At 36.9% G+C, this 15,762-nt stretch overlaps 1 protein-coding gene across 2 annotated transcripts in view; it reads right to left on the bottom strand.

Moving 5' to 3' along the window:
* Window positions 1-1,820: 1,820 nt before the first annotated feature.
* Window positions 1,821-15,762, bottom strand: part of CUNH18orf25 (chromosome unknown C18orf25 homolog) — a 106,551-nt gene continuing 92,609 nt past the window's right edge. For both annotated transcript variants that reach the window (XM_027868959.1, XM_027868961.1), the window contains 2 exons: window positions 12,094-12,220; window positions 1,821-5,427 (listed from right to left, as the gene is read on the bottom strand). In XM_027868959.1, coding sequence (XP_027724760.1) covers window positions 5,238-5,427; window positions 12,094-12,220 — 317 coding nt within the window. In that variant the 3' untranslated portion in view covers window positions 1,821-5,237. The remainder of the gene's footprint in view (window positions 5,428-12,093; window positions 12,221-15,762) is intronic.

Here is a 15,762-nt window from a genome sequence, read left to right as displayed (position 1 = left end):
ACAATGTGATGAGTGATGTCGTGACTTGCACGTGAACTGGAATGAAGAGAGGCAGAGTTGCACAAAGTCGTCAGTCTCACTCTCTCTTCCAGTCATCAAAGACCAGTGATAGGACAAAAGTAGATATGACTAGCAATGGCCCGGGATGCAGTGGATGACCTTGGTGTCTTTAATGTCTGACCAAGCTTTAAGCACTCCACAGCACCTGTTCCACCTGTCTTCATGGCCTTTTGGAACAAATTGTTCTCATCTGCCCATGCCACCAGGGGAAGCCTTCACATGCTTGGAGTAGACATTCCCCTAATTCACCAATGGGTTTGAAGCCTACTGGTTACCCTCAACCTGGTTTAGCTCATTGGGGTGTATGAGGTGCTCAAAGAGGACTAGCACCTCTGGTGTGAGGGCTTGCTGAGCCCTTTTCAGGACTGCTCATCCACCTTTGGTGTCCACCTTTCACCCAATTCTCACCTATGGCTCCAAGAAGCTGTAACATGGGCAGCAGCCACACCCAGTAAGACTGTCTATATACAGAATAAATAGAAAACAAGAGGGAAGGCATTAGAATTAAGGGGAGAGGAATATTTACAGTACAAGATGGGGTTAGTTGGGACTTAAAGGAAGCCAGGGAGGTTAGTAGTCTGAGCAGAAGCTAGAGGGCATTCCAAGTGTGAAGGACAGTCACTGAATACGCCTGGAGTCAAGAGATGGAGTATCTTGTACACAGAATAGTCAGGAAGCCAGTATCAAGAGTGTATATCGGGAATTAAGGTATAACAAGACTGGAAAATTAGGAGGGCACTAGGTTATGAAGGGTTTTCAATGCCAAATAGAGCATTTTGTATTTGATCCTAGATTCATAGTTTATTGGGGGTGAGGGTGTGACATGATTAAACATGAATTTTAGGAAAAGTACTTGAGTGGCTGAATGGAAGGTGAATTAGAGTGGAGAGAGACTTGAGGCAGGCAGAACCTCCTGCTGGCTATTGCAGTAATCAAGGTATTAGGTGATGAGGGCCTGCACTAGAGTGGTAGCAGTGACAGAGAAGAGCCATATTCAAGAGATGTTGCAAAGGTAAAATCGTCAGGCCTTGGCAACAGTTTGGTTATGGGGGTTAGTGATAGTGAGGGCACTGGACGGATGCTGTTGCCCTCTACAGTAATAAGGAAGGTAGAAGGAGGAAAAGGTTTAGGGGGGTAAATGTTGAATTTAAGATGTCTCCTGGACATTCAATTTAAGATGTCTGAGAAGCAATTGGAGATGTGAGATTGGAAGTCAGGAGAGATTTGGGGGCAGGATAGGTAAATTTTGAACTCTAAGAGATCGTAATCGAATCTGGAGATGCTTTAAACACTACCCTATTAAGTGAAGCAGGGAGAAAAAAAAAACACCTCAAACAAATATTATTGTTTAAATACACTCTATTTTATTTTGTCTTAAAATAGTTTAACCTTTATGCTACAGACTTATTTCAAAAAACAGAAGGTCTTATCTTGCACCAAAAAATATATATATAACACTCTGTTTTATTATTTTTTTCTCAAAGACCATTAAATACTAGATGGAAACAAGAACTAAATAATGAATGTAAAGAAGAACCAAATTTCTTTTAAAACTAGAGTTGCACATTTTAAAACATTAATTCTAAGCAATGATTTGTCTTCACTGCATCAAGTTCCAAGTTCAAACTCCAGCAACAGTAGATCTGTTAAACCACCAAGTGCATTGGTTCCTAGCCACACAATGGCTAACTTTTCACTTTCCTGGTGAGAGGAGCAAAAAAAAAAAAAAAGAAGAAAAGAAAAGAAAAGAAAAAGAAAAAGGAAAAAAAGGGCTTTGCTGCCCCTTGCTCTCTTTAAAATATAAAACAAAAACAAACAGAATAACATTTCCTAACTATCCAGTGATTGTGGGTGTGTTTTTTAAAGATCACTACCCTTTAAAATTTGTTAAAAGAATAAGAAATATGTAGTGTTTTTAAATAAAATGGAAAACAAACCCAACAGCATGAGACTAAGATACATGATTATTTTAAACTATAAACAGTGCACAATCTGAGGAAGTTTGGTTAGGGCGCAGTTGTTTTTATATATACATGGAAGTCACATCATATACATACTGGAAAACAGGAATTTAGGGGCTCTGCTTATTTATTTAATCTTAATAGGAAAGACTAAACTATGTCCTCAGTTCCCTCAGACACCTCATGAGATAGGAAAAAGCAGGTAACTAACACATTGTTTTCCCCTCTCAGTTACCTACAATGCTAACTGGCTAAAAATGATGCACATTACTAAATTAGCAAATCAGGAAAAGATCTGTATTCACAATTGGTACAATGATGCCAGCATTATGGGATGCTCAACTGCAAAGAAAAGGGAGTCCAATTAATTTGGCCCCTTCATATAAAATAAAAAGCAAAAAACCAAAATAGCAGACACCAAAAAGCAGCAACTACACCTTATAGGGCATGATCATACAATACATAGGTCATTGGTTCAAATTCTAATTTATTTTTTAAGTTGGGATAGAAACCAATCTGTGGCCTAGCTGTACCATTTAGCACAAAGGTAACCCTGAACAGAGCACTGTCTCTGTGAGCTATTTCTTTGGGGAATTTTTCCTATTCTTTATGCTACCAAATGAAAAATTTATATAGATATAATCCCCTAAGAAGGAATTCTAAGGGTCATCTAAACTGCTTTCTCACCATGGAATTCTGTAAAAATTAGTACATTGCTTAAAAATACATCTCCAGTCTACAGGGGCTAGCAATGAAACAACTAGTGCCCAGAATCTCTGAGGCATCAGTATGTAAAAAGGTGGGTTCCAAATACAGTAGAAGAGTGAGAATAATGTTCATGACATTACCAACTCTCTCCTCTTCTTAGTTCCTAGATCTCTATCTCCACTACCATTTTGTTTTGGAGACTATCAGAGTTTAGTTGGTTGGGATGTCTAAAGAGGGAAGGGGCAATAAGAGTTGAAAGGTACTACTTGTTGGTAGGACAAAAGAAGTGTGAAGCGCTTAGGGACAGCTCAACTCTCCTTTTCCTACCTTCAATACAAAAAAAAAATACAAACAAGCCCGCCCTCCCCCCGAGTAAAGCACTAACACAGAGGATTATATGCTATGCAGAGAATTTGTTGCAAATGGGTCAACAGTGTATTGTTTCTATGGCCCATCTACAATGGGCTACAGAAATAACTTTATTAAACTGAACTTTATCTGTAATGGTATTTACTTCAAAGGAGTTTTACAGGTGTCTGTGGAGAAAATGGCTAAACAAATTTCAAGTGATCATGACCCACCCTATACTCTTCAAGTTGGTTTTTTTGAAAAACAACAGATCAAGAGTTGTGCATTCAGCTTGGCAAAGTACTTTAAGCTAAGTAAATAATAGCTTGTGATAGTACAAAGTATTTAATAAAAATAATGCCGAAATTAAATATGAACAGTCTGAGGACGTTAATAACAGTCAGATTGGAATATTGTTTCTGTTTCAGCCTCACTTTTGGTCTTTGGTTTTGCCAAGAGGCCCATATACAGGATTGAACCAAGATTCGTAAACTGGAATTGTTATTTCAAAAGCCTGAATCTGAACAACTGATGGAAAACAAAAGCAAATGAAAAAATATCAGAGAAAGGAGCTGATCAAAGAATATGTGATCAAAAATACATCCCTGTAGGAAGAGGGCATTAAGAGCCCAAAGTAGTAGAAAGGGTTCACTAAGAAACTATGCTTTACTAAAAATAAAGTATTTTAAATATTGGACAAATAGGGTCAGGCAGACTATTCTGACTGTGCAGTTCTCATGCATGCTCCTATGATAAGCAGCAGCCACTGATGCATTAAGGGCTATAGGTAAAGCAGCTTAGCAACAGTTGAATTACCAGAAAATCAAAAAGGAAAGGCTAAGAAAAAACAAAAGGTAAGGAGGTCCTGAATGCAACATCACTTTACCCCACCTCTGTACATGGTATTGTTATCAAAGCTATTGCTTTCAAGAGATGTGAACAATAAGTGAAATAAATCCCAGATACCAAGGAGCTAACAATGCCACAAAAACCTCAACTTTGGCATTTCCTGAATTTTCCCTATTTTTAATTATGTAAAATCTAGAATGTTGCATCATGTGCTTCTTATGGCATATATTATTTTTTTAAAGGTAGGAAGGAGAAAGATATCCAAGCACAACATCAGTTCAGCATCAGTTTATATATTTAGCGCTTATTGGCTATGCCCTACATGGAGAGACTTGCTATGAAAGAAGGCACTTAACACTCTTGCCAAATGCCATGCAAGCTTATGAGTTCCTATAGCCTCCCAACTTTGGCCTCTCTCTCTGTTTCAGGCCCATGTAACAGGTTCCCAGTTTCACCTTTATACATTTTCCAGTTATATTTGAGTAGACCAGAAAAAAAAAAAGAAAAGCCAATGGAATCAGAATGGGGATTTTTTTTTTTCCATTGATACCAATCCTCCTCAGAAAAGTATTATCCTGGAAGTAGCTACTAGTCAAGAAATTCTCATTTTTCAAAGTTAAAAGTTATTGCAAATAAGGAATCAACAGAAGTCAACTTAACAGCATTTGTGATCACAACATCAGAGCAAAGTCATTCAAGTTGTGGCAAGTCACCAGTCAGGAGAGTAGTCAGGAAAGACAGCAGAAAACCAAGTTAAGAGAGAAACAGTAATGCTTCTGTTTTCTGCTTAAACGGACAAGCTATTAACACACATGTCCTACTGAGTGCCAATAATAGAACCTGACTGAGAAATGTGCAAATGCCCTGGGGCAAGAGGGCCAGTGGGAAGGAAAGGAAGAGCTAACCCTGTAGGTTATAATTTCACTCACAGAGAGAAATACAAGGTTCCAAAACCCTAGTGAAAATTCACCTTGTAATTAAACTAATATTATTCTATCAGGAGTGAGGAAGGCAGAGCTGGATAGCATTTCCTCTGATTAATATTCACTGCATATAACTGCAGTTTTTTTTCCACCATAAAATTCATCACTATCTCTCATCTTCCTAATGAAGGAGGGAAAGAGTCCTTCATTTTCCTAAATGACTTTTAAAAGATAAAACCTCAGTGTTTTTTTAAAGGGGTAATTCTCCACAAGTTTCAATTCCACAAATGCCAAGAGCAAGGCTTCTGAATTTGAAGCAATGACAATGAACTTCTGTGCCAAAGAGAAAAGGAAGGGTACAGTGGGGAAGAAACACAGTGACATCGTATTACAGTAGGTATTTGCGTCTGCTGTCTTCATCCAAGGTAAGATCGACTACTTCCGAGGGCGAAGACCAATTCTGCTGGGGAGTCACGGATGTCCATGATTGTGTTTGCCGGCTGCTAAAATATTGTAAGCCTGAGCCATCCTTCCATGAAGACACACTCTGAATCACACCACCTCTAGGATGTACACACCTACAGAAGGAACAACAAAAGCAAAGTTAATTCTGCAGATGTGTGCTCCAAATATTAAGATGTAAAACAATGTAGTCTCAGTTGTATTGGCTAGTGCCTTTACTACTAAGACAAATCTTATATGTACACTCATGTAATTCAAAACACATCGTGTATGTATGTAACAGATATGGTTTAACATACAAAGGCCAAGGATCACAACACTGGACCAAAAAAATATATATATGTATATATATAAAACTTCTGAACTGTCATGGCTCTGTCACTGGTCAACTGTGGGTATGTCACATATTTCTGGAGAGGCCCATTCTTTTTCACTATTGAGGGGGACCTAGCAAGGAATGACAGTCCCTGTCCCCTTCCCATTCCAGGGGTGACTTACTTTTTGTTTTGTTTTTGTTTTAAATATAATTTGAGATCCTTAGGCCAAAAGATACATTAGATAAATTATATTGCTAAAGGGAAACAAAACCGTAAGAAAATTAAGGCCTAATAGTAACTCAGCTTTAAAAAACAATGTCAGAGCAACAGAGGATGCATGCTCACCAATAATTATAACGATGATGATGATAATAATAACGATGATAATAACATTAACAATTGCAATATCAATGTTGGCAATATGATTTAAAAGGCAGCAACAGCAATACTATGACACAGATTAGATTTCTGCAACTCTCTTCTTCAATGAGGATTCCTGAGTACTAGAGTTTGCATAGAGACCAAATCTCCTATGAAAAGAATATGGTACCTTTCTGCTCTATTACTGACCATAGTCTCTGGGGAAGCAAGAACAGCAGAGTCCTTATCTACTGAACTCAAATTCTCATAAGTGGTTCAGGTTGGTGGGACAGAATTATTCATCTGAGAAATTCCTTCAAGGGCTATTTGGGAGAAAAAGAATCATGAACAGCTTGGATTTCACATTCCTTGAAAGGCTCTGTAAGTTTCCCAGGATGAAATATTGAGTCAGATATGAAGAGGGCAGCTGGTGGGATCACTACCACTTGTGTCCTTCCATCTTAAGTTCTGACCATCTCTAATTAAGCTTAAATGAGATCTAACAGGTGGCCTGACTACAGTGACACTGATTCCCAAAGCAGGGCTCAGAAGATGCTTAGACTGTCTGTATATGAAAAGTGGTATTGAAGCCCTTGGAACTTTCAGTTCTGACTGAACACTACCAGCCGAACCTAGTTCAGCAGAGCACTAGGTAGTAATGATGACCAGGGATCAATGCCAAAATTGCCTCTGTGAGTAGATATACTTTGGCCTGAACACAGGAACTTTAAGTTCCTGAAACAGGACTCCTGTTTCTATTGGAGAATTAGTCTGAAAGCTATTCCTTTGCCAAATGGGTGACTGAGGAAAAATCTCCTCCTCCCAGCCAGAGTGGTGGCATCAACTTAAAATTGTTGCCAAGATATTATTAGCTTAATGTCTCTTCTGAAATCGGTGATTTAGCTATGAACCTGGGAGTACTTATATTTTTAAGGCTAATTTCTGGTATAACACAACTAGAATGCAAGAAAACAAGGAGCACAGCATCAAATAAATCAGCCCAGATTTAGTACTCCTAGTCTGACTGGCTAAGCCACAGAAGAGTTTTGAACTAAGACTCTTAAAACTATCTCTCAACCTAATGGTAGCTAAAAGTGTTGAATAAGAAAAGAGCAAGGAAACAGTGCAGGACTCAGCAATGGATAAATGTGAAAATAGAGGGAACTGTACAGGAGAAACATATGCTGGAAAACTGTAAGATACCAATGAAATAATAAAGAGATTTCCCCTATGGTCTCACACAAGTAGTATCTGTTATTGGGAAGACTGAAATCGAGTAAGAGATTGTTAAAAGCTATAGAAAACTGAAGAATCCACAGGAAAGGGCTGCAAGGGAGATAAATGCTGTGAAGAGTCAAGTCTAATTATCACAATTTTAAGGGAATCTTAACATAAAAAGGAAATTTTCATGTAGTTTGCATATCCCTTTGTGATATGGACCACAGAGGTCAAAAGAGGGGCAAATGAGCTAACTGAACTGGACCAATCCAATGATTACTTCCTCTCATCTCCCACGAGAAATGCATGGTGTCCCAAAAGTCTGAGTACTGTTTTGAGCTTTAATAATTTAAAACTCCACTAAGACTTCTGGATCATTCTATATTTTCATTTGCATGTGACAAGAGCAGGGGGTGAGGAAGAAGCACAATGCAATCGAGCTTTGAGTTCCATACTGACATACTAGCTCACTTGACAAAAGCAAAAACAAACAAAAAAAAACCAGAAAACTTTCCTTGAAACTTTTCTCTGTTTTAGAGAAACATGATCAATTCCATATCCTTCATCCACTGAAACCAGTTTAAAAAAAAAAGAGAGAGAGATAGGTTTCACAATGTTGAAGAGAAGAAGAAAATGCAAGGAATACTGGTTCAGATTAGCTAACTTATTTGCAGGAGATACCTTTAAAATTAAACCTTTATGCACTTATTTATAGATTACTCTACTTTTGTGGTAAAATTCCTATTTACTTTTCCTGCTAGAACACTGATTGCTCATTATTTGATGGAAATATTTCTGATCATGGGCTCCAAGTCTTTCAATTTGCCTCCTTCAATTTTCAGCATTTATCATTAACAGATGTCAGCTTCTAGGAAGCCTTCAGCTTAATATGCAAAAGTTTCCCATCTCCCATCAATTATTTGGTTAAGGACCTATGTCACCATTAGGGTCAGTGACCGAAGGTGCTAAAAGGCTAACCGCCATGGAAAGTTGCACAAAAGCATCTGAGAAAATGAAATGACAGGGTTCAAAGAAGATAGCAGGGTTGGGATATACCTAACATGGTTCAGTGACATGAAACTACATGTAGTCTCAACAGATTTCTTCTGCAACCACATTGTTATTGGTGCTGATGAAGAAACCGGAGTAAGGCAATTTATATAAGCTTATTATACTGAGATCAGAAACTCATTTATTTTGTCAAAAGAGGGGACGAGAAAAAGCACAGAACCCTATATATGGCTGATTAAGTTCAGGGCAACACTAGGAAGGGTGATAATACTTCCATCCAATTGAAAGAGAAATCTTCAATTGCATCTCAATAATCTAAAGATAATACCCCACACTGAAAGCAAGTTGCCCACAAAACACTACATGGAAATGATGATGTTTGGATAAAGAAAAGAAATTCAATGCATCAACCATCAACACAAAGCAGCCATCAGCAAAGTTTCATTCAACTATCAGCTCAGAAAGCATGCTTTCTAGTCTAGGACTACATAAAGGAAATGTGGAATCAAAATGAACATATTATAATCGCAAATAAAAGAGCGGGGAAAGAACTTAACATGCAAGGAAAAGAAACTATTATATCACCAAAGCACATATATCACAACCAAAATGACTCAATTCAAATACCAAAACGCTTCCAGGGAGGAAACATGGCACCAAGCCCCCAGACTCAGAGCCACCACAACCCCCCAAAACAACCACTCAAGGACAAAGCCTGAGTTTCATAAACCCTCAAAATTCCAGTAACAATGTGTAACACAGATAGGAAAGTACAATAAGAACAGGACGACTAAATCCAAACAAACATCTGACTGAGCATGCACATCAAACTAGAACAAAAAGATGTGGATCAAAACCTAAAACCTTTTTCCATGCGATAACCCTGCCAGAAGCCCATCAATACTTCATAACTGCAACCCTAGACCTGCAAGAGAAATAAATTCCAGATAAGATACAAGCAACCAAAAGGCGCAATTCTGACGCAACAAAAAAGAAAGCCTCCCCATCCACTTCATGGCCCTTCAGCCTTTGTTTAATATGGAGATCACTGAAAAGGAAGCAGGTCAGGAATTGTGGAAGGCTTAAAGGAAGAGGTCAGTGAAGCCATCCTCACAGTCCAAAAGGCTGTGTCCACATGCATATGCATGGGTCAGTTAAAAGGCATCAGTTGTACTTAAAATGGAAAAAAAAAAACAGCACTTCTGGTGAATAGGCTCTGAAATGCCATATTGTTTTTAAAATGGATTGACCACCTATAGGAAGAATATAATTTCTTTAGCAAATAAACATACAAAACAGAACCAAAGACTTATTCCTTATATTCCAGGGTTTAAGAAAACAGAAGAGAATATCCCCTGGCAAAAGAGTTGCAAGATACATTTTATATTTATTCAGTCAGTTGGCTTTATACAAAACTGAGACCATGTCTCTCTCAAGTGCATTTACAATTTAGGTAAACAAGAAGGACAAAAATCATTGAAATTACCAGGACTAGAAGAAAACAATGGACTTGGCTCTAGCTTCCACGATTTTATAGAACTGTTGTGAATTTTTAAAATTTTTTCTGACAGCTCTGACCTTCAATTTAGTCAGTGTAGGTAAAAGTTTTTAGACATGGAAGTAAAATAAAGGCTTTATGATGGAAGGTGGAATGGAGAAGAAAAATAGAGGAAAAGAGGTAGCTAGATAATTTAGGCTTCTGGCCACAGGAAAATGTGGAGAAGGAGCAGTCACCAAGCTAAACATAAGCTATGTTAATTAAATGATGCGCCTAGTCATGAAGAAATAAAAGAAATGGAGATTTAGGAAGAAGTAAAGGTGAGAATACAGTGGGTACTACTTTTATTGGGAACTGAATAAATTAAAATTTTAAGTATTAGACAAAAAGAAATTAATGAAGGGTATGTGTGTTGATGTGTGTTGTATAATTTATGGTAATTCTGATGTCATTCTGAATGACATGAAGAAGAAAGGAAATTTAACAACTATAACAACAACAAAAAACAAAACAAAACAAAAAAAAAACCTGTGATATTTAAGATGGAATTAGCTGAGCCTGAACAAGACTGGACATGGGCTTGAAAGTGAAATTTTTAAATACAGAAAAATTGTAGAAGGACTTTTATAAAGATGAGAAAAGGAGAAAGAAGCTTATCACAGAGTTAAAGATCATAAGGCTAATAGCTAAGAAGATATGGAAGCTTAATAAAAAAGAAACTGGTGGACAGGAGTAGAGTGATATGAGGAAAAAATGAGTAGTTCTAAATTCTCCCTAATAAGGTCAAGTTAGCAAGAGGGAAATACTAAAATATCAGGGGGGAAATGATAAAAGAAAAAGGATGAATCTAACAGGAAAAATGTAAAATATGAACAAGAGAAACATGGAAGTTCAGAGGACGAAAAGATGAGCAGACAATGGAAACATTTTAAGAGCCAAAATGGGGGAAACTAATACAATAGAAATACACTCTAAAAGAAAAAAGAGATGGCCAAAATTCAAAGATATTTCTGACAGTCAAAAAAACTGCACAATAGGATGCAATGGAGAAGAAACAGTAAAGGTAATAGAATTCACAAAGGAGTAGAAAATAAGAGTTGAGAAGGAAACAAAACTTAGAGATGCTGAAGAAAGCAAAGAATGAAAGCAATGAAATGAGAAAAAAAATACAACAGGAAAAATACAAGTGATAAAGCAATATGTAGAATCAAAGAAGATTCACGATGTTCTCTGAAGAATTCAGTCCTGGCCACTAAGGAGAAAATGTCATATCAAATCCTAAATGATGAAATTACAATTGTCAGCAGAATAAATCTCACTGCAGCAAGGAACAGATTTCTCTGAAAGATCAGTTCCACACTAGTTCTCATTGCAAATATGTCTCAAAAACAATTTATCTCCATTAAATGGAGATGATATATGTGATTTCTCCTCTACTTCAAATTTATGTGAAGCAATAAGAGGAAACTAGGTTAATTTTCCAGGCCTTTCTGAACATCCCAGATCTATATATGAGCTAAGTGGGAACAAGTAAGGAAAGGAAACAAGCATTTATTAAGAGCCTACTACATGCCAGGCACTGTGTTAAGTGCTTTACAAATATTATCTCATTTGATCAAGTGAAAAGTAATAGAATGCCAGTCTCCTTGAAGACAGAAAATTTCACTGTCCTTGTATCCCAGCACTTAGTTGGCACCTGGCACAGCAATATGGCACTTAATAAGCATAAAGACTGGCATGAAGTAGACCAAATTGACTTTCATTTGATTATCTATTTTCTATGAAAGATATTTGAGAGTTTAAAGGCTATCTTTAATTTTTAACCACCAATCTCATTTAAGGCCAAGTTAAAAGAAGGGAAAACCAAGTGATAAAAATAGTTATGACAAAAATCTTACAGTTCTACTTCATCTATAAAAGGGAGAAAATTGTAGCATTCCCTAGGGTCTCAGCTTTAAAAATTGTCCCTTTCGTTCAGTCATTTCAGTCACATCTCTTAAGTACTGAAAATTAAGGGGGAAAAGAGCAGCAGTAATCCGCACAAATATGCCAAAAGTCCCAGTGCAGTTTGAAGCTATTAAATCTTAAAAGAGAAGTAATCCTGTATTAGTTGATTTGTCAAAATTTGAGGCAATGTTGTACCACACTCCTGCACTCAGAAACTTCTACATACTTAACCAGAAAACAACTCAGAAGGAAGAAGAACTTGACAGATAATACCCACTATTCATACTAGCCACATTTGGCCAGCCCTTTCCTTTTCTTGGGGGAGGGGAAGGTTAAGGTTAGCAAAGGGAGGCATTTGGCTTTAGTTTTTTAACCCTAGTGAAAGTAAAACTCAAATTTAAATTGCAAAAAAAAAAAAATTACTATCCTACCTTGCATGTTCCTGAACTCCCACAATCTCTACTTCACTGTCGGAAGAGGCAATATTAATTTCTTCATTGAGTTGTGCATTGCCAGAAGCTGTTTTGTCACTTGCAAGGAATCCTGGATCCAAATGACCTAGGAGAGGAGAGAAAAGCCAAGTGCTATAATTTGACTTCTCATAAGTAACAGAAATTTCTTGATAAAAGTTTTTAACCCAATCTCAATCACAGAATAAAAATGCAGTGGGGTGTTACTTATATAACATACTTTAAGGTTTTTGAAGTTCATTTTAGTTTGCTTTGAAAACATCCTTCAGGTCAGACATATCTCTAAGCAAAAATTTACCAAGGAAAGTGTCAGATTAGTTCTTAAAAAGAGAATAAAACTCTATCCCTGAAAAATCTTAGTAGTGACAGGCAAAAACAGAATAATTACAATTCATTACCAACGTAATACTAAAATGTTCTGTGAAAGTCTAATATTTACAAGTTTTCTAAAGGAATGTGCCCTGAGCAACACTGAAATAAACTCTATTAAGGAGGAAAAAAAAGTTTCTTTGGTCCTTTACACAATTTCTAATAATAACTGCTCATTTTTACATAGAGTTTGTAAGTTTATAAAGAGCTTTCCTCAAATTCACCTCATGAAATCAGCAGCATTATCCAAGAAAACAAGGGCTTAGAGAAATGATAAACTATAATTCCATGAGGGCAGGGACTATATCTTATCTAAATTTTTTATTCTCCCCAGCACTGGCATAATACTCTGACTAACTGAATTCTCTAAATTAAGGTGATGTAGATAATAAGTTTAACTTTATGGAGTTCACTTAAAATTGCAAATAGAAGGGAAGTTCAAAAGTAATGGCCCCTCATATCTGATCTGTGACTTATAAGTTTATAATAATGTTTCCCTTTTCTGGCTTAATACCTATTAATAACAGCAGAAGTAATTGAACCAATTGTATAAAAAAAAAAATTAACGTAACTGAAATATGCTGAATGCTGAAAGGTCTATCCTCCCTCCAAAAAGTATTTTTATGGAAATGTGAGCATTTTATGAAAGTCTTCAAAACAAAATTCTTGCATCTAATTAAAGCATTCAACCACAATAAATGCTCAAAAGTCACAATTAATGACTTGTAACAGTAACTATATAAGCCAAGTAATGCTTTGTACTGTAAAACTTCCCAAGGACAAATGTCTCTGCAACTTCCTATTCCCTGTGGAATTACGAAACACCACCAAAGGAGTGGAATCAATTCCTGGATTGCCACTTTGTACTTGGGTTTTCTGATTTGTCAAATTTGGTCATTACTGTGTGCTACCTTTATACCTTCACAGAACCACAAAGATCTAAAACTTCAAGTTCTCTCAGGGGCCATCTAATTCAGCCTCTATACACAAAAGGAATTCCCATTATGGCATAGCCGACTAATGCGGTGGCCTCTGCTGGAAGCCTTCCAAGGAGGGTTGTCCATTCCAATTCTGGACACTTCTAATCATTAGGAAGCTTCTTCCTGACATCAAGTTTAAATTTGCCTCTTTGACACACCTACCCATTGCTTCAGGACTAAACAGATGAAGTCGAAACCCTTCCCAACATGACAGCCTTTCAAATGCTAGAAGCCAATAATCATACTCTTCTGTTCTTTAGTCTAAACATGCCCAGCTTCAACCAATCTTCATATAACATAGCCTCATGGCCTTTCATCATCCTAGTTGCCTTCCTCTGGAAACTACAGCTTATCAGTGTCCTCCTAATTCTCTTTACAAAGAGAAAATTGCAACTTTTTGTTTAGTATCACATTTTTTCCTCCAAATTTCATTGCTTCAATCCTTTAGGAATCTTTTCAAAAACTTCCTTCTTAAGAAAGTTTCCCTAATTAATTTCCTAACTAATGCAGATCATTGAATTTTAAATCAATGTTAGATCTTTAGAACTGAGGCCTAAAGAGATCAAGTGGTTTGTCTACTAATTCAATAAGCCTTTAAAAAAAAAACTGATACTTTTTTTTTTACATTACCGTTATTCTGCACAGATCTCTCTGCTTCCCAGAAAGCCCTCCTTTGCTATAAATAACTAGTTAAGCAAAACTAATCAGCAAAGTAAGCATGTCTGGAAATGTATGCCTTATTCTGCACTTCTAGTCTACCACCTCTCTACTGAAAGGTAGGAACAATATTTTTCAGCTTTACAACCTTTCCTCAACCCATCTTTCCCATTACGTGAATCCCCCTCCTGCATTCTGCTCTTCAGCCAAATGTCTCTTCTCTGTTCTTCACACATGACATTTCATTTTTAAGCCTTTGGGGCAGCTAGGTGGCACAGTGGATAGAGCATCAGCCCTGGAGTCAGGAGGACCCGAGTTCAAATCCAACCTCAGATACATACTACTCACTAGCTGTGTGACTCTGGACAAGTCACTTAACCCCAACTGCTTCATATTAAAAAAACAAAACAAAACCAAACCATTTTCCAGTCTTTGCCCTGGCTGTGATCCATCCCCTGAATGTACTCCCTCCTCACCTCCACCTCTTAGTCTTCTTCTTTTCCATAAGATCAAAGTTCAAGCTTCTACATGAAGAAGCCTTCTCAAAATATCTTGTATTTAACAACTTTGTTTTTATTCTTTTTATATATATTCTGTATATAATTATGCATGTACTTGTATCTCCCATTAGGGTATAAGCTCCTTAAGAGTAAGTAGGGTTAGTTTCATTCTATATTAGTATTTCCAGTAGCTAATGGTGCCTGGCATAATAAGTGCTTAATAAATGCTTTTTGATGGATTGGTTTTGGTTTTTTTTTTAATGCCTACTATGTACAAGAAACTGTGACAGAAAAATGATACAAAAAAACAAAAGAAAAAAAAAAACCTGGTCCCTGCTCTCAAGAAGCTTACAATCTAATATGAGGGTTCTTAACCTTTTTGTGTCATGAACCCCATTAGCAGTTTATGGATATCTTAGAATTATGTTTTTAAATGCATAAAATATATAGGATTGCAAAGGAAACCAATATTACAAGCTATTAAAAAAAATTTTTTAAAACACAAGTTTACAGACTCTAGTTTAAGAACTCATTCTAATAAGTAGTATATACACAATTACAATACAAAATGAAATACAAATGCCAAAGAGGAATTATCAAGTTGCTATGATACTTTTGGTGCGAAGGAACACTTCTGTCTAGCCAAGAAAGAGAAAAGGGTGAGGGAAGACTTACTAGAGAAGGTGGCATTTTGAGCTGGACCTTAAAAAGCAAGCAGAATTTCAATAGATAAAAGAGAAGGCGTTCCAAATGTAAGGAATGGTGTTAGCAAAAGCAAAGAGTGACAACATGGACAGCTTGGCAGTGCAGTAGAATAGACTGTGGGTCCTGGAGTCAGGAAGACTCATCTCCCTAAGTTCAAATCTGGTCTCAGATACTTACTAGCTGTGGAACCCTGGGCAAGTCACTTAACCCTGTTTGCCTTCCATTCCTCATCTGGAAAATGAGCTGGGGAAGGAAACGGTAAATCACTCCAATATCTTTGCCAAGAAACCCTAAATGGTATCACAAAAAGTCGGACACATCTGAAATAACTGAACAATAAGAGTGACAGATGCATTCAAGAGACAGAAAATAGTTCTAAATGGCCTTGGGACAATGATTTTAGGATTTAGATCTGGAAG

This window comes from Vombatus ursinus, unplaced genomic scaffold (assembly GCF_900497805.2).
Source record: "Vombatus ursinus unplaced genomic scaffold, bare-nosed wombat genome assembly UNPS02014791.1, whole genome shotgun sequence".
NCBI lineage: Eukaryota > Metazoa > Chordata > Mammalia > Diprotodontia > Vombatidae > Vombatus > Vombatus ursinus.
The sequence above is the reverse complement of the archived record's forward strand: the minus strand, read 5'-3'. Positions and strand labels throughout refer to the sequence as shown.